We start from the raw sequence: 22,146 nt of genomic DNA, 5'->3' as shown, positions 1-22,146 counted from the left end.
TGAGTCCCCAAGAGAGTAAGTGTATATAGTGTGCAATTATATATGCCTGATAAATGATGGAAATGCATTTTCCTAATTCTTTCCTTCTCTTCCTTGCCTCAAGCTCCGTCCTGGGTTTAGGAATCCTGGTGGAGATTGGGCATGGACAAGAGTTGGGCTTTGAAGGACAAGAAGTAAGGAGGGCTGGGTCTGAGGAGGGAGCAGCTTGAGATATCTAGTCTGTGGGACCTTGGGTGGGGAAGTGGCTGCCAAGGGAAGAGGAGCACAGGTCTGGTTGAGAGAACAGAGGTGGTCTTCAAGGGGTGGCAGGCAAGCTTTCCCCTTCCCAGCTCTGGAGGAATGGCATCCCCTCTAACTCACCTACCTCCTGGGAATTTAACCTCTCCCCTTTCTGATTTAACCTTCAAAGGGTTAACGCAGCTTGCACAAGACTTTCCCACCACCCAGGTAACTTGGATTGTTCCTCCAGGCTTGGAAACGTGGGAAATAAAGTCCCAAACAATTTCTCAGTTCGTGCCCCTAGCAATGTACCCCCCTTTCAACCCCTTCAGCAGGGATGCACTATCCTTGGGTAAAAAGTGCCGGGGGAGGGACTATGCCGTTTGGCAGGTGCCGGGGAGGAGCTCCCCAGAGTGAGTGGGGCGGGCGGGTAGAGTGGAGAGTGCCCCTTCCCTCATTCCTCCTTCTGGGCTCTGAGTGCAGTAGGTTCGCGTCGCGGCCGTTGCCCCAGAGAGTTGGGGGAGGAGGAAAAAGTGGTGCTCGGGGAAGCAGGCCGCACACACCTGGCACCTTGTGGAATGAAATCTTAATTAATTATTAAACAGAGTTCCCGCGGGAGGGAGCAGGGCCGTGACAGGCAGGGCGGGGGCTGGGGGAGGTATGTAGGGAAGGGTGGGGAGTGGGCGCCTGGCACGGGTTTGGCCCCAGGGGTCCCTGACAGGAAGGAAGCCGACCCTCTGTGTGCGGGGCGGGGTGATCGCTGCGCGAGGGTGGGTTGGCGGGCCCGCTGGGAGACCCCTGGGTGAGGGTGGCAGGAGAAGGCTGGAGGATGCAGCCCGGGGGTGGAGGGAACCCGGAGCCGGCTGGACGGCCCCCTCCCCCCCGGGGTCTTGATCCCAGAACAGTGGCCGCTTGTTTTCCCAGGACTGGGGGATGGAGCGGCCGGAGGAGAGGAGGGGGCGCGCGGAAGGAGGGGTCGCCTTCTTTGGTCTCCTCCGCCCCTACCCTGTTCCTGGGAACCGGAGCGGGCCGCCCAGCCCGGCGTCTGGGGGGGAGGGGTGCCCAGACAAAAGGAGCTTGTGCCTTTAAGGCGGGGAGTTCGGGAGCCGGCGGGGAGGGGACTTCTGGATCCGGGGTAGAGGGCGGCTGCGCTGGACAGCAGGGAGGGGGCACGGGCCGTGCGGACGGCGGACGGCGGGAGGGACGGCCGGGACGCGCGGGCACGGAGCAGGACCGCGGGACGGCCGGCCCGCCGGCCGGAGCCCGCGGGGGCGGCGGGGCGGGGGCCCTGGGGAGGCGCCGACCCTGGCCGGCAGGTGAGACGCGCCCGGGAGCGGGGGAAACGGGCGCTCGGTGCGGCTGGAGGACTCGCGCCCGGCTCCTAGAGTTTCTTGGTGGGGCGAGGGAGCAGGCATGGGGAGCCTCGAAGGTGTTTGCGGGGAGCCGGAGGCCGCTGGGGACGGCAGGAGGTGGTCGGGGAGGAGATGGGGGCGCAAGGCTCCCGGCCCACACTCCTTGTCGCATGCGTCCTTCCTCCACCCAGAGCAGATTCCCGGCGGGCTCCGGCCGGGGGACAGGCGTGCACTGGGGGAGGCGCTGTCCAGAGGTTTTTTGCAGTGGGGCGAGCCTCCAAGTTTGGGTTAGAGTGTGATTGTGTTTCGGGAAAGGAAAGGCAGTCTGGGCGGAAGGAGGGATGCCCCAGTCTGCAGGAGTCCTCCTCCTCTTCCCCCAGACCTTGGGAATGGAAGGGAGGGGCGGTGGCAGGGGTGGGCCCGGGAGAAGACCAAGTAACCAGCTCTGGGGCCTCACTGCAACGCTAGTGGTGAATCAGGCGGTGGGACTCTTTCCCCATACCTTCCCCTTACTAGAGTATCCTTTCGAGGTGGAGCAGCCTGGCAGGACTTGTGTGGTTGGGGGTGGAGGTGGGAGCCTTCTGCAGTCTTTAGGGAGACCAAAGGCTGGGGAAGCAAGGAGAAGGTAATGCTGGACCTCCATATACAGAGGAGGCTTCTCTACATCTGGAAAGGCCTGGAATTGAGGCCCATGTCCCAGTATGGTGGGTGGTGCTGGCACTGAAGGGCCCTGCCTGGGCAGTGCCTTCTACCATGAACTTTTCTGAAGTCGTGTTAAATTCCCTGGAGCCTCCTTTTGCCAAGGAGGGCAGGAACAGAGGGGCCCTGGAGAGAGGATGGACAGGAAGTAGCCAGGAAGAAGGTTTGGGCAAAGCAGTGGACAGAGCCATCCTTGGGGCTGGGCTTTGGCCTGCTTCAGACTTTGAGTCTCAGGCTGGAGGATCAGGGTTTGGGAGAGACTTAAGGTATGGGAGGCACTGGGTTTCAGTCTGCCAGGCTGAATGGACATGTGGGAGCCCGTGGCGCCTGGAGCAGCAGATCTACAGGGAGTGAAGAGACTGGGCCAGGGGAGGAGGAGATGGTTGGCACAAGCTCAGGAGCCTGTCTCTGGGAAGAGAGAGGTGGTCTGTGGTTCACAGTGACGGGTTCCTGGACAAGGAGGATTGGGGGACCATATAGGGAAATTTTGTGGCTTTGAACAGTGCCCTCCCCTGTTCTCTGCCATACCAGCCTGACATGGGGTGAGTTCTCCAAGATGGGCAGTGCCTGGAGTGGAGCCCGGGGCGGGATGGTTGCAGTTGGTTGGACAATTATAGAGCGCTGAAGCTATCCCCTTGTGGGAGTCAGAGTGTTCTTGGGAGGGTCATGTGTTCCCCTGGACAGTGTCTGCCCTTTCCTCTGTGGGTATGAGCCAGATGTTAGGATGTGCTTCCAGAGGGCTGGGAACATGGCCAGAAACAGTTCCTTTGGGAACAGAGGTCTGGGCCAGTGGTGCTGGTGGGGGTAGTAACAGGTCAGGGGACTGGTAAGTGGGAGGAGACTGAGGCAAAATGTCATGGGGTGGGGTGGGAAACCTGCTCACTCTGGGCTCTGTCTCCAGCAGCTCTGGGGACTGACAGCTGAGGACACAGGGACTGATAGAACCAGGCGTCTGACTGACTGGGGAGATGGATGTTCTTGCTCACGACTTTTCTGTCATTCCATCTCTTGGATACTGGTAGAGTTTTGGGTTCGAAGGGGCTTAGGATCAGAACTATTTATTGAGTTGTACTGTGTGACAGGTACTGTTAGGGTCCTTCCTCACAACTATTACTATTCCCATTGTACAGATGAAGAAACTGACACAGGCAAGTTAAGTAACTTGTCCAAGACCATGCAGATGGCAAATAATCGCAACAAGGTTTGAAACTTGGTCTCTCTCCAAAGATCATGGTTCTAATGAAATATTTTGAAGAGCCAGGCTTTCTTTGGTGACCTTTTGCAAATGACAGCCTGATCAAAAGTGTTAGGTTTCTGACTGCCTCTCCAGATGGTGTTGGTGATGTTAAGGAGTCAGAAGGATGCGCTGCTCTGTGGGATATAGGAGAAGGGATGCTGAGAAAACTTGGCTGCGGGTGAACCAGGGGTAGGGGTTTCCTCTGTGCAGAGAGATCACAGTTTGCATTCTGCTTTGTGGGCCCCTGGGTGTTTGATTGGAGCACAGCTTGTCTGGCTGGAGCAGCTGGTCCTGTGGCCACCTAGAGCAGGTGCTGGGTACTTTCCCCTTGTCCCCTAGTGAGTACAAATGTCAGTGCTGCTGACTGTAGGTTTAAGTACAAGGAGCCCCACAGGGTGCCCTGTGGGCATGGAGGAGTGTGGCGCTGGCGGGGACACAGGCTTCCACGTGTGGCAGTGCTCTCACCTCACCTGGAGCCGCGCTCAGCTCCGAGACACGTGCTGTCACGGAGTCCTCCCATCCAGTTTCAGACACTTCACTCCAGGAGACCTGAACTCGGGCTGATTTGGTTATTCACGATCTCTGTAACTTGGGTCAGCCATATAACACTGTAGTGGACCTCATTTTTTTGTTTTTCGTTTTCTGTCAAATCTATCCTGTGCCCCAGGTGGCCAGCTTTACAGGGTTTTGGTGAAGGTCAGATGGATTTAGGCATGTGAAAGGACCTTGAAAAGTTTAAAGCACAGAGAAAGTGCATGGGAGTATTATCCATCCATCCATCCATCCACCCATCTACTCAATAAACATTTATTTTATGTTTTTTATCCTCACTTGAGGACATTTTTCCATTTTCTGTTCAGATAGAGTGGGAGGGAGAGAGAGGAAGAGAGAGAGAGAGAAACATTGACGTGAAAGGGACACATCAAGTGGCTGCCACCTGCATGACCAACCAGGGCCCGGGACAAACTGCAACCGAGGTACGCGCCCTTAGTGGGAACCGAACCCGGGTCTCTCTGGACTGTAGGCCGACGCTCTAACCACTGAGCAAAACCGGCCAGGGCTACTCAATAAACATTTATTTCGACCCTAGGGAGGTTGCAGATATAGCAGTAAGCAACACAGGCCAAAATTCTTGCCTTCACAAAGTTGACATTCCAGTTATGAGAGGCAGACAATGAACAAATAAAAATATATAGAATGGCAGTTGCTGATAAGAGCTGTGGAGAAAAATAAAGCATAAAGCTAGGAAGAGAGATAGGAGCTCCAGGAAAGGGGGTTGCTATTTTAATAGAGTGGTCAGGGAAAACTCACGATAAGGGAACATTTGAGCCATGACCTGGAGGAGCTCTTGTTCCAGGCAGAGGGAACAGCAAGAAGCAAGGTCCCAGGCTGGCCTGTGCATCAGGTATCAGGGACCGGCTAAGAGGACCGGAGTGCAGTGAGAGAAATGAAGAATGATAGGATTTTTCATCATCATTATTATTTATTATTATTTTTAGTCCTCACTCGAGGATAATTTTCTATTTATCTTCAGACAGCGTAGGAGGTAGAGAAAGGAAGAGAGAGAGAAACATCAATGTGAGAGAAACACGTTGACTGGCTGCCTCCTGCAGGACTCCGACCAGGGTCCAGGACAAACGCAACCAAGGTATGTGCCCTTGGCCGGACTTGAATCCGCGACTCGTTAGTCCATGGGCCAACGCTCTAACCTCTGAGCCAAACTGGCCAGGGCATCATCATTATTATTTCACGTTAGCTGCTCTATACCAAAGCCCTTGAGCTTTCTATCTTTTCAATATAAATTTACTGAGTCCCTACTATAAGCCAAGTGCTGGGGATAAGTATGGAGCAAAATAGATATAATCTATGTGTAGTCAGAGGGACAGAGACACACATTAAACAAAGGATGATTTAATTATAATTGTGATAAGTACCATGGAGGAAATGTACGGAGGGTAAACAGGGAACCAAACTTAGCTGGGACATCTTTCCTGAGGAAGTTCCATGTAAGCTGTGACCTGAGGGAGAAGTTGAATTTAGCTTGGCGAAATGTGCACAGCGTGTGAGTGTGTGTGTATGAGTGTGATGGGGAAGGATGTGGAAAGATTCCCTTTTGTACAGAGGTCACCGACTGGCAGCTCACAGGCTGAATCCATTCCATAGACTTGATTTATTTGGCTTGCAGTATTGAAAAATGCAAATTACTTGCCAACACTTAGAAATCAGGAGATGTCTCATTAAAATCTACATATTTGTTTTCAGCTTCTGTTGAAAAGTCAGATCTGGCTCCACTGAACACCAGGGTCAACAATTGACTGGTGTGGGCTGGTGCTTGTCCTCGTGCTCAGGGTATGCACCCTCCTGAACCAGGGGTGGCTCTGCTCATTGACGCAGGCACTGTTTGTAATCACCAAGAAATCAGTGCCTTTTAGGGAAGAGGTGACTGTTGAAGTGTACCACTTTGGAATCTGATGGATCTGGATTAGAATCTTATTTCTTACACTTAAGTGGCTGCTTGGTCTTGGGCAAGTTACCTCACCTCTCTGTCTTAGTTTCCTCACCTGCTGAATAGAGATACCATTGTCTCCCTCAGATTCATTTTATGAGGATGATGTGTCTGAAGCACTGAACTTGGCAATGGGAAGTGCTCAGTTAATAATAGCTACTGGTGGTGGCAGGCCGTGATGATGGTATTAATACCATCTCATTCCTTTCCCCCTGCAGCATGTCATGGTTTAGTGGCCTTCTGGTCCCCAAAGTGGATGAACGGAAAACAGCCTGGGGTGAACGCAATGGGCAGAAGCGCCCTCGTTACAGGACTCGGACCAGTGGTTTCTGCGCGCCCCGCTATATGAGCTGCCTCCAGGATGCACAGCCACCTAGCCCCACCCCTGCGGTACCACCTCGGTGCCCCTGGCAGGACGAGGCCTTACTCCGGAGGGGTGGCCCAGGCAAAGGCACTGAGCTGGGGCTGCGGGCCGTGGCCCTGGGCTTTGAGGACACTGAGACAACAGCAGCAGTTGGGGTGGCTGAGGTAGCACCTGATGTAGCACCCAGGAGCGGGCGATCCTGCTGGCGGCGTCTCGTGCAGGTGTTCCAGTCGAAGCAGTTCCGCTCAGCCAAGCTGGAGCGCCTGTATCAGCGGTACTTCTTCCAGATGAACCAGAGCAGCCTCACGCTGCTGATGGCGGTGCTGGTGCTGCTCTCGGCTGTGCTGCTGGCCTTCCACGCCGTGCCCGCCCGCCCTCAGCCTGCCTACGTGGCCCTGCTGGCCTGTGCAGCCGTCCTCTTCGTGGTGCTCATGGTGGTGTGTAACCGACACAGCTTTCGCCAGGATTCCATGTGGGTGGTGAGCTACGTGGTGCTGGGCATCCTGGCAGCTGTGCAGATCGGGGGCGCCCTGGCAGCCAACCCCCACAGCCCGTCCGCAGGCCTCTGGTGCCCCGTGTTCTTTGTCTACATCACCTACACGCTCCTACCCATCCGCATGCGGGCAGCTGTCTTCAGTGGCCTGGGCCTCTCCACCCTGCATTTGATCTTGGCCTGGCAACTTAACCGTGGTGATGCCTTTCTCTGGAAGCAGGTGGGTGGTCAGGAAGATGGTTATGGGGGCACCAGGCTGGGAATGAGAAGGTGTTTGGTAATCCAGGGTGGGTGAGTCATGGGTGGATATGGGGTCCGGGGATATCTGGCTATACCTGGGAGGAGGGGCAAGTGATGGGAGGCCAAGTTTCAGGGGTTAGCCTCCATTTGGGATCTGGGGCAGGGGGCACTGTTGAGGGGAAGAAGGGCCCCAGGACTCAAGTTGGTACTCTCACTGTAGGCCACAGTCTACAGCTCTTTGGCCTGGGGCCCTTGAAATAGTGTAGTGTAGACTGTAGACAGGAGACGGAACTGTGATGTTTCAGGCCCAGAGAATAGTGTAGGCTACCATCCGGGCATTGACATGTCTGGTCCCAAGTTGACACCTGAGACCCAGGCCCTGGTGCCATCTCTAAAAGTAGCACTAGGTGGTGATCTGGAGGAATCGAACAGGCCTTAGTTAGTGAGGGAGCAGTTGCCTCTTTCCTGGACCAGCGCTGTCTCTGAGAGGACAGGGAAGGGGAAGAGCAGGGTCAGTTCTCTCCTGGGCTAGGAGTGGTTTGAATGGGGTTAAACTGCAGACGAGAGGAGTATTAGGTCTGAGCTTATCCCGCCTTCTCCCGCTGGGCACCAGGGGTCGGCAGCCCTGCCTTAAGTTTCTCTGCTTGTGCTGGCCGCTGCCTCCCAGTTCTTAGTGGTGTGTGAGGTGGGGCATGACAGAACGGTGTGGAGTGAGAAATAAAGGCTTGGCTGCAGGAGGGCCTGGTCATCCAGTGGGCTGTATGCTTCTCTGTGAGATCCTAGACAACTAACCTCGCCTCTCTCAGCCTTAGTTTCCCAGTCTATAAAACAGGGATAAAAATAGTATCTGCCTCATGTTGCTGTTAGGGCCCCGCCCTCTCCCACAGTGAGTCTAATGACAGGGCAGGGCAGCCTTCTCACCTGGGGCTGGGAGCTGTGGGGAACCCTGTAGGCGATACCTAGTGAAGGGGCATCCAGGAAGTCCTTTTCAGAGAGACACGAACTGTGGAGTCTGCTGTGTCATGTTATCCCCCTGAGCAGGGAGCAGAGGCCAGGCTGTCTTGTCCAGGTGATCCTTCAGAGGCTGCCACGTGTAGGCACAGCTCCCCAGCCATCATGCCTCATGGTCCTGCCATCGGCACCCTGATTTAGAAGGTGCAGTCCTCTGTCTTGCTCAAGGTTTGAGGGAGCCACCCTCTGCCTTGCTCAGAACTTGTGGCCTGTAGCCCACCTTAGCTCCACCCACAAAGAGGAAGTTGCCTGGGGCTCCCAGGGTGAGAAGCTGGGTGCTCTGGCCTGATGCCCTTCCCTGCCTAGCCTGTGCTCCCGGAACAGAATGTACCTTTTTAAAAGTAACTTTATAGCCCTTTTGTTTGTGGAGCTTATGCCTGCAGGGCACTGTGAGACCTCTTAAAGGGCCTTCTGCCCCTGCTAGCCCCCCACTTCCCTCCAGGATAGCTATCGAACTGAGCTTTGGACTTGGATTGCCCTTCTGGGGTAGGAGGAGCTTGGAGGTGGTACCTCCCTTCCCCTCCCACCCCTACCTTCTCTGGCTGGGCAGGGGCGGGTGGGTGTCTCTTCCCTGCTCTCAGCTGGCAAGGTGCCCAGAGCCAGGCCCAGAGCCTGACTGGGGTGGCACAGTCCCATTGAGGCCAGCCTCCTGCTCCCCAGGGGCACCTGCCTCACCCAGTGGGTCCCAGCAAGCACGTTCTCGGGACAAGTGGAGAAAGTCACTTCTGCCCCTGTGCTAGTCCCGTGGGCCAGGGCTGCCCATACCTCCTCCCTGAGCTGATGACCATTCACTGCACCCAGCTGGCCTGTGGGTTCTGGATGGGGTGGGGATGTGGCCTCCTTTCTAGGCTCCTTGGGCAGCTCCTTCCCAGAGTCAGCCCCGTGCATACTCACAGGAAGGAGCCTTTAGTCTCTGATCCACTCATTCAGACACACAGAGTTTCACCCACCTAACTCCTCCCAGCCTGGAGTCTCCTACGGTGCCCTGGCATCCATTTTTTCTCACAGTTTGATAGGGGTCTGTGTACAGATCTATTTCAGTCTCTCGTCCCCCTTCCCCTTCCCTCCACCATGACTCACATTTTCCTCTTGGGCTCCTGGGGCCAGGAAGGGAAGTTACTCGGTTTGCCCCCCCTTTTCTTCTCCCCCTCTGGGGGCTATTCTTAGAAACCCCTGAGGGAGATAGTGTGCCCCCCTCTTCACCCCTGCTGCTGGGAGGGGGGCCTTGTAAGCTGGACTGCAAAGGGAGACTGAGAGGCAATGCTAGAGGGTCAGAGCTGGAAATGGCTCAGGGGTTAGCCAGAACCCCTCTATCTAACCCAAGAAAAGTGAAACTGAGGTCCCAGAGATTAAGTTGCCGGCTCAATCTGCAGGACTAGTTCTGGTTGCCGGCAGAGCCCAGAACTCCAGGCTTCCAGTTGGTGCCCTTTCCCTCCCTTCTCCCCAAAGCAGAGCCCTGCCCAACCAACTCGGGTGGAACCACAAATGCCAGGTTAACCCCTGAATTTCAGGAGCAGTGAGGCCAGCTTCCTTGAAACTTGCCCTCTCTAGTTAGTGCTACTGATGAAGATTGAGAGCTGAACATCCTGGGATCAGGGTCCTAGGCTGTGGGGCCAAGTGTTGGGGGTGACTGGGCATGGTGTCACCCCATCTCAGTTAGGAAGGGTTCTTTGTGTTTCTAGAATTGATGGCTCCTAAGCCTGGACTCTGAGGCTGGGCCTCAAGAGTTTGGGTAAATGGAGTGCGTAGGAACCTTGGACACCTGGAATGTTGTGTACAGTAGGGTTAGGACAGAAGCTTTGGAGTATGACTGCCCTGGACTCAAGTCTCACACCAACTGCCACCAGCTATGTGATCTTGGGCAAGTAACTTAGCTTCCCTGGGCCTGAGTCCCTCACCTTTAAAATGAGATAGTGTTACTTACATCATAGAGTTGTAAGAAATACGTTTGTTTTATACAGGATCTAGGCACATTGTAAGCAGCAAATAAATTAGCTCCTGTAATAATAATAGTAATTATTATGATATTGGGGCTGGGAGGGACCTTAGAGACCTTCCTATTCTCCCTCCACAGGCTCTATGTGAGCAAACAGAGGCCCAGAGAGATGAGGTGACTTGTCCTGGTACACACTGGAGGCTGTAGAGCTCAGGTCTCCTGGGCATTGTCCTGCTAGGAGGAACACATGCAGAAGCAGAGCATTTGTCTTTTGTTTGGGGTGTTTGTAGGGCAGGAAATCAGTGCTGGGCTCAGGCTCGTGACCTACCTGGCCCTGGTTAGTGCTTCTGCTCCCAGGAGCTGTGAAAAGATCTCATTTCTAGCCATGCCGTGATCCAGGAAGGGAGCTGGAGTCCTGTGGGGGTGGGGACAGCTTGGGGACAGATGGCGCAGGATCCTGGCTTCCTCCCCAAATGAGTTCATGTACAGACTTTAGCTAGTCACGCCTGTGCATGGGCAGGGTGGTCACCCGTCTGCCTCTGCCACCTCCTGCAGCTCGGTGCCAACATGCTGCTGTTCCTCTGCACCAATGTCATTGGCATCTGCACACACTACCCGGCTGAGGTGTCTCAGCGCCAGGCCTTTCAGGAGACTCGTGGCTACATCCAAGCCCGGCTGCACCTGCAGCATGAGAATCGGCAGCAGGTGGGGCTGCTCTCCCTGAGGTGCCTTCCCTCACTTCACCCCAAATAACTTGCAGTTTGGATCTGCTGCCTCTTACAACTCTGTGGAATAGTATGAATGGTTGTGTATGACAGTGGCCCTATGACACTGGGGTTTCCGTCCTGTCCAAGAGTGGGAGGTAGTAGGTGGGAGCACATCTGAGACATGACTGAGTGGAGGGTGGTCAGAGAGGGTTGGGATGTCCATCTGCTGAGGGCTCTGATGGAGAAGGGTCAGGCTACTGTCCAGAAGGAAAGTGCGGGTCTCCAAAGAGGTCTGGGAGGGCTCTGAGGATGTGGAGGAACCAGGAAGGATTAAAAAGCGAGGCCAAGAAAATAGCGGTGCCCTGTTCAAACCACCGGTCTAGGAGCGGCTACTGCTGTCAGTGTTGCCCCAGCACGTTGCCATGGAGATGAAAGAAGACATCAACACAAAGAAAGAAGACATGATGTTCCACAAGATTTACATCCAGAAGCATGACAATGTCAGGTAGGGTGGGGTGGGAGGATGCCAGGAAAACTGGGGGGTCTGGGAGTCTTTGAGGGCCATGTGGCACCTTCCATCTTCTGCTATTTTCCACAGCATCCTGTTTGCAGACATTGAAGGTTTCACCAGCCTGGCATCCCAGTGCACCGCACAGGAGCTGGTCATGACCCTGAATGAGCTCTTTGCCCGGTTTGACAAGCTGGCTGCGGTGAGGGTGCTGGGGCTCGGGTGGGCCAACTGTGGTGAGAACACAGCCTCGCTGGTAGCAGCCTGGGGCTGTGGGGCAGATAGAGTCTGCAGTGAGGGTGGTGGGCCAGGCAGCCAGGGTGGGCAAGAGAGTAAGGTGACTCTCCTCCAACTCTTTACTCTTTAGGAAAATCACTGCTTGAGAATCAAGATCTTAGGGGACTGTTACTACTGTGTGTCAGGATTGCCCGAGGCCCGGGCAGACCACGCCCACTGCTGTGTGGAGATGGGGGTGGACATGATCGAGGCCATCTCGTAAGCAGCACCCCCTCCCAGGCTTCCTGGAACTGCAGGTGCCCCAGACTGCTCCTACCCTTTGATGTGTCCTCAGGGTTTTTCCTTAGTTTTGGCCAGTTTCTTTGTCTTTGAGATCCATCACTGGGGAGGAGGATGGGTCTTTTCTCAGCCCCTGTAAAGACCCCTGTGTACCTGAGACTACAGTCAGTGGGGATGAGGATGGGGAACCAGGGTGAGGGGTCAAGGGCTGGCGAGAATGCCAGCTGAACAGGCCTGTGGGGAGCAGTGATGCCTCCTCTCCTAGCTCACTTCCACAGATGCTGCTGGGCCCCTGCTGGTGAAACCAGTCCTCAAATGTTCGTCCTTGAGCCCCATGCAGCCTTCAGCCCACATCCAGCCAGGGCTGGGCTTCTGTGCCCTGCCTCTGGGCTTAACCCTAACCCCCCCCCCCCCCCCCCCCCGGGCTCTGAGGGGAGCGGATGGCCTGGGCTCTGGGCTGGGAGTAGGGAAGACCATGCCAGGAGCTGAGCCAGAGCCGCCTCCTCCCAGGCTGGTGCGTGAGGTGACAGGTGTGAACGTGAACATGCGCGTGGGCATCCACAGCGGGCGCGTGCACTGCGGTGTCCTTGGCCTGCGGAAATGGCAATTCGATGTGTGGTCCAATGACGTGACTCTGGCCAACCACATGGAGGCGGGGGGCCGGGCCGGGTGAGTGTGGGGTCCAGGTGGTGAGGATGGGAGCAGGGTGGGAGAGCCCAGGTCTCACTTTCCTGTACCCACACAGCCGCATCCACATCACTCGGGCCACGCTGCAGTACCTAAATGGGGACTATGAGGTGGAGCCAGGCCATGGCGGTGAGCGCAACGCATACCTCAAGGAGCAGCACATTGAGACCTTTCTCATCCTGGGCACCAGCCAGAAACGGGTCAGGCCAGGGTGGGTTAGGGGAGGGACAAGTGGGGAGAAGGACAAATGGAGGTGCAGGCAGAGGCCTTCTCTGGACCTCTTTCCTGAGGCTGTGCCTGTGCCGCCCACACAGAAAGAAGAGAAGGCCATGCTGGCCAAGCTGCAGCGGACCCGGGCCAACTCCATGGAAGGGCTGATGCCACGCTGGGTGCCCGACCGAGCCTTCTCCCGGACCAAGGACTCCAAGGCTTTCCGCCAGATGGTGAGGGCCCGCAGCACCCAGACCTGGGCCTCACTTTCTTGTCTCCCTTAACACTCTGTGACCCCTTCCCTCCTCTGCCTTCCTTGTTGTGGCTGCCATCTCTACGAATGATTTCTGATGTTGGGGGTAGGAGAGATGATTTCATCCCAGGGGTCCCAAGCTCCCCAAAGAATATGGGGGAGCTCTCAGGAGTGTTTGGGATGGGGAAGCAGAGAACGACTCACCTCACTTCACACTCTGTCCCTTTCTCTAGGGCATTGATGATTCCAGCAAAGACAAGTAAGTGGGGCTACTGAGGGAGAGGAGGAGGAGGGGAAGGCATTTGCACCAGGGACAGGGTTGTAGGGAGCAGAGGTTCCCCCCCTCTTGGACCTTAGATGTGTGGGAGCAGGTACAAAGTCACGCACATTCCCTCTGGGTGCTGCCCATTCCTTTCCCTTCTCATTGCCTCTCACCTGGCCATGCTTATGCACCTGGTGACTCCATGTCCCCTGCCCTCAGCCGTGGTGCCCAAGATGCCTTGAACCCTGAGGATGAGGTAGACGAGTTCCTGGGCCGTGCCATCGATGCTCGCAGCATCGACCAGCTGCGCAAGGACCACGTGCGCAGGTTCCTGCTCACCTTCCAGAGAGAGGACCTTGAAAAGAAGGTTTGGGGGATGCTGAAGGAGGAGGGTGGGAGGAGGCAGGGCCAGGCAGGAAAGTCTGGGCACAGGTGAGGGAACGGGAGAGGGTTTTGGGAATGGGGAGGTGAAACAGGTCACAGTGGGGATTCCTATCAGTGGGGCCAACTGCTTCTCCCCCTTGAGGCCCGTGATAGTGTGCCCCTCCCCTAGGCAGAGCTCAGCGCCAGCTCAGCCTCTTCTCCCGCAGTACTCGCAGAAAGTGGATCCCCGTTTCGGAGCCTACGTGGCCTGTGCCCTGTTGGTCTTCTGCTTCATCTGCTTCATCCACTTCCTCATCTTCCCACAGTGAGAGCCCTGCCCCTCCTTGCTCAGCCTCTCTTCCTTCCAGCACTTCCCAGAATCTTCCTAAACACCCATATGAGTCCACAGTCCCTGGAGCCTGAGCCCTGCCCATCTGGGGAGCGGGAAGTGGGACACCCAGATCTTCCAGAGTGACATTTTCTTGGGCTCTTCCGCCCCAGCTCAACGCTGATGCTTGGGATCTATGCTGGGATCTTCCTGCTGCTGCTGATCACTGTGCTGACTTGTGCCGTGTACTCTTGTGGCTCTGTGAGTAGGGGCCTTCCGGGGCTGTAGGAGAGCAGGCTGGGCAGGGGTGGTCATATGGGGAGAAGGGCCTTCTGGGGCTGGTGCAGGAGGGCAGGCTGGGCCAGGGGTGGTTGCATGGGGAGAGGGAGGAGAAGGTCATGTCTCTTCCATTGAGCCCCACCCCGAGGTGGCCTTACCCCGTGGCTGATGGGGCCTCCGACTCATCTCTCGCCTACCTACAGCTTTTCCCAAAGGTCCTGCAGCGACTGTCGCGCAGCATTGTCCGCTCGCGGGCACACAGCACTGCTGTTGGCATCTTTTCGGTCCTGCTTGTGTTCACTTCTGCCCTCGCCAACATGGTAAAGGTCCTCCCTCCTGTGTGCCAAGCACTGCTCTGGGTACTGGGGTACAGAGATGAATAAGGCACATTCCCTGCCGTCAGGGAGCCTGTTCTCACCAAGGAAGGGGTGAAGTAAACTCTAGACTTCCCTCCTCCTTGCTCTCCCCACCTCTTGTCATTCCTCAGTGAGAACTTGGGCCCCTGGGGTATATGACACCTGGGCATGGCCCTTGTAACCTCTCCCTTCCTTGGTTACCCTGATATACCTCTCCCCACTTCTGCAGTTCACCTGTAACCACACCCCCATACGGACCTGCGCAGCCCAGATGCTGAATTTAACACCTGCCGACATCACCGCCTGCCACCTGCAGCAGCTCAATTATTCTCTGGGCCGTGATGCTCCCCTGTGTGAGGGCACCGCACCCACCTGCAGCTTCCCTGAGGTGTCCGAGTAGTGCTCAGGCAGGGTGGGGGGAGGGGCTTCCTGATTAGCACCAGTTATCGACCCCTCTGTGCCTGGCCTGGTGATGGGCACTGGGGACCCAGGATCTCACCAGAGTCACCAACTCTAGGAGCACTGGGGTCACTGGTGTGCTGTAGGGGATGACTGGAGGGTGAAAGAGGTCCAGGTTTGAGGGTGTGGAGGGGTTTAGGTCGGGCAGGGGAGAGCGGGGCCTCTCTGCATGAGGGCACCTTGGCTTCTGCCTTCACCTAACACCGCCTCTGCTGTTGCCTCCAGTACTTCGTCGGGAACATGCTGCTGAGTCTGTTGGCCAGCTCTGTCTTCCTGCACATCAGTAGCATCGGGAAATTGGCCATGGTCTTTGTCCTGGGGCTCATCTATTTGGTGCTGCTTCTGCTGGGGCCCCCAGCCACCATCTTTGACAACTATGATCTGCTGCTTGGCGTCCATGGCTTGTGAGTTCATACTCGGGCTCTTTCATCCCCCAGAAGCCTCTCTGGCACCCAAGCCCCTTGTGCCCTTGGAATGTCACCACTTACCCCTCACCAGAAGGGGGAAAGGAGGCAGTGGGGGAGCTCCCAGCTTATAGCCCCAAACTGTCATCTCAAGGAAACACTAGTTTTGGGAAATCACCTGTGTCTTTAGGCTAGACATTGAAAAAAAATCCCCTTCGAATTTGCATGATGCTTTCATATCCACTCTTGTAGGTCACACAAGTGCTTGGTGGCAGAGCCCTGGCTAGGAACCAAAACCTCTGACTCCTACTTGAGGGCTTTGCCTGGGACATCACCAGCTTTTCCTCTGTAAAACCCCACCCCTTATGATATGGCCATGGCTTGGTGTAGTTGAAAAAGCCTTTGGAATCCACAGGGTTTGAATCCCTGCTCTGCCACTCATTAGCTGTGTGACCTGAGACAGGTGAATTAACTTTTCTGAGCCTTAATTTCCTCATCTGTAAAATAATAATGCCACCTATGCCATAGGGTAGTTGTAAAGGTGATAGTAACTAACACTGTTGAAGGCTTGCTGCATGTCAGGCGCTGTGCTGAGCCTTTGGCATGCATTATTTAGATCTGATCCCTCTTGTACTGATGAGGAAACAGGCTTGGAGAGTTAAGCAACTAGTTCCAGGTCACACCTGGTAAGTAGAGGAGCCAGGAGTGGAACCTCTGCTCTTAATGAGTGACTATAGGCAAAGCCCTGGCCCAATGTCTGGTTTATGGTATGTGCTCAGTAAGTGTGGTTTCTGTCTCCCCTTCCGTGCCCCCACTCAGTGTCCCAGGAAGAACTGATGACTTTGTCTCTTATGTCTTTGTTCCAGGGCTTCTTCCAATGAGACCTTTGATGGGCTGGACTGGTGAGTGAGGGCTGAGGCACTGAAGGGTAGGGCTGCCAGATTCCTCCTTCAGACACTGACATGCCTCTGCTTACCCACAGCCCAGCTGTAGGGAGGGTGGCACTCAAACACATGACCCCTGTGATTCTGCTGGTGTTTGCGCTGGCGCTGTATCTGCATGCTCAGCAGGTGGAATCGACTGCCCGCTTGGACTTCCTCTGGAAACTGCAGGTGACTGGGTGGACTGGGGAAGGATTTGGGGGGCAGAGCCCAGGCCAAACCAGAAATGCATCTTGTTAGCTGGCCAAGGCTCCAGCTGCCCCAAGCCCACCTTGGCTTCATGCCTTCTCTGTCCCTGTCCCTGCCCCCTTCACTCCTTTGCCTGTTCTTTAGGCCTCATCTATCCATGCCTTTCTTCTCCCACGTGGTTCCCTCTGATGCCCAGCTCCAGGCTTTTGCTGCTGCACCCACCCCTTATGAATGTTGGGCAATGGGTGATGGGTGTGGTGTCCACAGGCAACAGGGGAGAAAGAGGAGATGGAGGAGCTCCAGGCATACAACCGGCGGCTGCTGCATAACATTCTGCCCAAGGATGTGGCCGCCCACTTTCTGGCTCGGGAGCGCCGCAACGATGAGCTCTACTATCAGTCGTGTGAGTGTGTGGCTGTCATGTTTGCCTCCATTGCCAACTTCTCTGAGTTCTACGTGGAGCTGGAGGCAAACAATGAGGGCGTCGAGTGCCTGCGGCTGCTCAACGAGATCATTGCTGACTTTGATGAGGTACTTGTCCAGTTAGCTGGTGCTGGCAGAGTGGGGAGAACTTTGGCTGAGAAGGCAAGGATTGGACGGTGTGGGTGGAGAAGAGAGGGAGATTTGATGGGACCCAGAGATGTTAGGGGCAGGGATAAGGGTAGGTAAGTGGAGGCAGGATTGGGACCCATGAAGGTGTTCAGAGGCAGCAAGGAGGTGAGCCCCAGTGGGGTAGGGTCATCATTGTTGGGGAGCAAAGGAGGACAAGAGGATCTAGAGGAGACAGGATAAGTACCAGGTGAATGTCATTGAAGAAGAAGGCATGAGTCTGTGGATAAAGCCCCATGAGGCCAAGTAAGCAAGATGGACCCCCTGAATAGAGGAAATAGAAACAAAATATAAAGAAGTGTTCTGAACATGCAGGCCAGAAATGGGCTTTCCACTGTTCTGGAGGGGAGGTACTTTCTCACTCTGGGACTCAGTTTCCCAAAAGGTCAGGGTTGAGATAATTGATGTTCAATATCTTTCTGTGGTTCTGGATTCTGTGAGTGAGCTATTGAATTGACCTGAAGCTCTGTGTTCATGCCCTCACCTGGGTTCTGATAGCTGCCTGGTGACAGAGGCCTGTTTTGCCGGCTCCTCAGTCCTGCTCTGACAGCAGCTGCTGGAAGGGAGGCTCTCTCGCTAAAAGGAGGGGAGCTATTGAGATAGGGCAGTGGGGGAAGAGGGCCAGGGCATGGCAAGGAATGAGCTCTGGGGCAGGGCTGGGTGTGGCCTCTTTGCCTTGACAGCTGGGTCCCCCTGTGCTGTCCAGATCATCAGTGAGGAGCGGTTTCGGCAGCTGGAGAAGATCAAGACAATTGGTAGCACCTACATGGCTGCCTCTGGACTGAATGCCAGCACCTATGATCAGGTGGGCCGCTCCCACATCACTGCCCTTGCTGACTACGCCATGCGGCTCATGGAGCAGATGAAGCACATCAACGAGCACTCCTTTAACAACTTCCAGATGAAGATTGGTGAGAGGGCCTGCTGGCAGGAGGGTCTCCCAGGCTGCTTCTGGGAGGAGCTGGGGGAGCAGGCAGGATGGCATCACAGACTCCCACAAGGATTCCTTTCTCTCACCATATTGTCTGATATGAAGGACAGAGATCATTCATTGAGGGCCAGCTATGTGTTAGGCACTGTTCTAGACATTTGTGAGCACACTTTATTTATTCTTTTATTTTGTTTTTTTTTTCCATTGGTTTTTTTTAAAGAGAAAGGAAGGGAAAGAGAGATAGAAACATCTATGTGAGAGAGAAACATCGATTGGCTGCCTCCTGCATGCCCCCTACTGGGGATCGAGCCCACAGCCCTGCCATGTGCCCTGACTGGGAATGGAACTGGGACTTCTCAGTCCCTGAGCCACACCGGCTGGGCTGTGAGCACATTTTAATCCTCACATTATTATTCCCTTTTATAGATAAAGAAACTGACCTCAAAGATTAAATAACTAGTAAGTGGTTGAACTAGGATTCAAATCTAGGTATATGTCAACTCCAGTATGTGTCCTTATCTATGGCCAGTCTGATAAGAGGCACTTCCTCCAGATGAACTGAGGATGGGAGTGGTTAATAGCATGGATTCTGGAGTCAGACTAGTTTGAATTCTGAATGTTCCACTTACTGGCTTATTTAGCAAGTTGCCTAACTTTTCTTAGCTTCACTTACCTTACCTGTAAAGTGGGGATAACGGTACCTACCTTTCCGGGCTGTTGAGAGGATGAAATGCTTAACGGAGCGGTCGGCACAGAACGCACATTCAGGAGGTTAGCTACTGTTACAGCAGAGCTGTCTTGACTCGGGGGAGCGCCTCAGCTGACAGGACCATTCTTTACAACCAAGTCACTGTCCCTTTGCCATTTTCTTCTCTGGGTCCTTCTAATGGTGCCAGGAAGTGGGGTGACTCCCTGGGCTGACCCTGGAACAGCCACTCATCACAGTGTTACACTGCTCTCTCCACCCCAGGACTGAACATGGGTCCAGTCGTGGCAGGCGTCATTGGGGCTCGGAAGCCACAGTATGACATCTGGGGGAACACAGTGAATGTCTCTAGCCGGATGGACAGCACAGGGGTTCCTGACCGAATCCAGGTGAGGGGAATGTGAGCAGAGGCTGGGACAAGTATGGACAAGTATGGGTCCAGGGGACTTCTGTAGGTCCCTCTCTGCAGACTTTAGGACAGGGGCAGGGTGGCATTGTACTGTGGTTGGTGGGGTGGGAATTTGGGGAGGGCAGCCAGTATGACGAGAGGACCCCTGGGCCCCTGCAAATGTAGCAGGAAGGATCCCAGGCTAAGCATTCTCCCTTCCTACCCCCCTAGGTGACCACGGACCTGTACCAGGTTCTAGCTGCCAAGGGCTACCAGCTGGAGTGTCGAGGGTTGGTCAAGGTGAAGGGCAAGGGGGAGATGACCACCTATTTCCTCAATGGGGGCCCCAGCAGTTAGCAGGGCCCAGCTACAAATTTAGCTGAAGGGACCAAGGTGGGCATTTGAGTGGACTCTGTGCTCGCTGGGTGAAGCTGTGGCAGGGGGCACTGAGCCTCAAGACCCTGCTGACCACAAAAGGGAACACCCCAGCAAGCTGTGCTTGGACCATGCTTGTCTGCCCTCAGGCTGGAGAATGAGGGGATACCAAGAGGGTTTTGCAAGTGACTTTCTTTTAAAATTGGGGCAGGGCTGTTCCCTCTCCTTTCTTCCAGCTCTTGGGAGAAGGGGAGGAAGTGGCAGAGGGAGCCTTCCTGCCTGAAAGATAGAAATGACAGCTTGCCATGCCTGCCCTTCCCTGTCTGGGCAAAAGGCTCAGGGCTGGGCCCCTCATTTCCCTTTTTCCTGGGAATATTTTGTACAAAGACTGGGGCAGGTGTGAAGAGTGCCTATTCCATGCTTGCCTTTGCTATGCCTGCATCCCCAGCACGGTCTTGGGGACCCCCTGACCCAGCCAGGTCTCCCTCCTAGGCACAGGCAGAGGAAGGAGATGCTCTCGGGACCCAGCTCCATCCTTATTTCAGGGGAATGTTTCCATTTGCCAAATCCTAGTCCCATGATCTGTCCCCAAAGGGGAACAAAGGGACTTCTGACAGCTCAGATTTAGCCCCAGTTCCTGCAAAGTGCCAGGGAAAGGGGCATCTGGTCTCATTGGTACTGTGAAAATGCCCAGCCAGAGAGCAGACATGTGTAGGGATGTCAGATCAGGAGCTGGAAGTTCACCTGCAGGTGCCAAAGAGAGCAGGCTGGCTAGGGAGAGGGGCGGGGCCGGACTCTGGTCTGAGGGCCCTGAGGGTCAGGATCAGGTCACTCTGCCCCAGTGCTCTCTTGCTGTCTGCTGGCAAGGGGGCACGGAGCATCTCTACCCCTTCTATTGCCAAATTAGGAAAGGGCCAGGGCATGGAGTAAGATGACCCTGATCCCAAACCTGTCCTCCCAAGCCTTTGGCACTGGGGAGGGCCTGTGTGTCAGTGCATGTGTGTGCATGTCGGTCTCTGTGTGCGTGTCTGTTTTCCAGGGCTGTGTGTTCTTGCGCTCCTGTTCCTCAGCTCTCCACCCCAGGCTGCCTCTCTTTTGCAGGCCTGTCCTCTGAGAATAAGGCAGGGTTTTCAGTTTCAAGGGATGGAGAGAGATGTCCAGGTGCACAGAAGTGGGATTTGGTGTCATAGCAAGAGAAGGGGTCCCTGGGGAGAAGAGTCCTTTTTGTGCCAAATCCCTAAGTGCCATTTGGGGGCCACGTGTGCAGCATGACTATCTCCCTGCCCAGGGCAGAGACCAAGCCTGAACTGTCTGGGGTTTGGTGGGCAGAAGCTCAGGAATTTCCTGGGTTTCCCAGCTGGTGTCCTGGGGCATGGTATGCTTTGGGATTGGGGTAGGATGGGATCCCTCTGAGGACCCAGATACTGGTACTAGGGGATGGGGCAGGGGAACCTGAAAGTTGACCTTCCGCAGCCTTCAGCCTGAATCTAGCATGTTCCTGGCTCCCCAGTCCTCATGAAGCCCGCAAGGGCTGGCAGGAGAGGTAGGAGGCGGGACTCTATTCCCTTCCTATCTCTGCCTCCTTTTTGTTCCTTTCCCTGCTATCTCCTTGCCTCTGGCCTGAATTAGTCGGTGCCTTGGTTTCTCTGTCTGTACCTACTTAAGCCAGGGTCACTGGCCTGAATTTCGCCTGAAGATTGCTTTGTTTTGGAGGTGATTCGAGGCAGAGGAGGGAGGGTCAGACTGCTGGGTTGGGAGTGGAGGGGCAGCTGGCACTCTTGCCCTTCCGCATGCCCTTTCTCACTCGAGCTCCTGGTAGAGACCTGTTTCTTTTTTGAACTGTCTGCCAGGGGCTCTTCATGCATCAACCAAACAGGCCATTAGGAACTTCATTAGCCAAGGCAGGAAGAGGGGAAAAGACGAGTTGGTCCAGACAGAAAATCAGCTTCACACCCCAGCCATATTCCTGGATAGGGACTGCTTGGAGCCCTGGGGTTGGGGTGAGGGTATAAGGAGACCAGAGTGGGAAGACCTCAGTCTTGGGTGATTTGTCTCTGCTTCTTGCCAGGTGGGAAAGGCCTGCCCACACCCTGGCTTCCTGTACCACAGTGCCAGCCATGCTCTTCCCCCGGGCTTCCATTGTCCCCTTCCTCACCAGTTGGTGGGGGAAGTCAGTGGATGGGAGGCCCAGGGACTTGGTTTTATACTGTAACCACTGTGGGAGGGGGCTGGGTGATGTGCCATGTATTTCAGTGAAATATTTAATATATTTAAATATCAATAAAATCAAACTCTTTGTAAAATTCCCTGTTCTCTGAAGCTGTTCTGGGCCCCAGGTGGGTCAGAATTGGCTGAGCCTGGTGTAGGAGGCAGCCTCCTGTCCAAGGGCTTGGTGGACCTCTCTCCACTGTGGTCAGAGGGCTTCCTATGCTTTTCCCTCTGCCAAGGTGAAGCTGCATTATCTTCTGCGAACATAACTACTTTAGGCCCTTCAGCATCATGAGGACCACTGTGTCTTCCCAGACCTGCTACTCTGACCTCTTCCACGGATGAGGTTAGGACCCCCTGGTGGTGGTCTTTCCAGTGCTCTGGCCCCTCCCAAAGCAAACACCAAGTTC

At 55.2% G+C, this 22,146-nt stretch overlaps 1 protein-coding gene across 7 annotated transcripts; it reads left to right on the top strand.

Moving 5' to 3' along the window:
• Nucleotides 1–1,496: 1,496 nt before the first annotated feature.
• Nucleotides 1,497–21,777, top strand: ADCY6 (adenylate cyclase 6). 7 transcript variants are annotated; one of them, XM_036251746.1, is made up of 22 exons: nt 1,497–1,535; nt 6,232–7,090; nt 10,613–10,762; nt 11,148–11,269; nt 11,363–11,474; nt 11,640–11,767; nt 12,299–12,457; nt 12,534–12,675; nt 12,790–12,918; nt 13,172–13,197; nt 13,420–13,567; nt 13,791–13,888; nt 14,065–14,152; nt 14,374–14,490; nt 14,756–14,914; nt 15,211–15,389; nt 16,256–16,291; nt 16,372–16,501; nt 16,787–17,050; nt 17,835–18,039; nt 19,030–19,154; nt 19,385–21,777. In XM_036251746.1, the coding sequence occupies exons 2-22, from the start codon at nt 6,233–6,235 to the stop codon at nt 19,508–19,510; spliced, it is 3,501 nt and encodes a 1,166-aa protein (XP_036107639.1). In that variant the 5' UTR covers nt 1,497–1,535; nt 6,232; the 3' UTR covers nt 19,511–21,777. The 7 variants fall into 7 exon arrangements, with proteins under 7 accessions (XP_036107639.1, XP_036107643.1, XP_036107644.1 ...); XM_036251750.1 differs by lacking the exon at nt 1,497–1,535 and adding an exon at nt 3,251–3,288 and having other exon boundaries at nt 12,353–12,457; XM_036251745.1 differs by lacking the exon at nt 1,497–1,535 and adding an exon at nt 3,252–3,288.
• The last annotated feature ends 369 nt before the right edge of the window (nt 21,778–22,146 follow it).

Source organism: Molossus molossus, unplaced genomic scaffold, assembly GCF_014108415.1.
Source record: "Molossus molossus isolate mMolMol1 unplaced genomic scaffold, mMolMol1.p scaffold_m16_p_10, whole genome shotgun sequence".
NCBI lineage: Eukaryota > Metazoa > Chordata > Mammalia > Chiroptera > Molossidae > Molossus > Molossus molossus.
The sequence above is the reverse complement of the archived record's forward strand: the minus strand, read 5'-3'. Positions and strand labels throughout refer to the sequence as shown.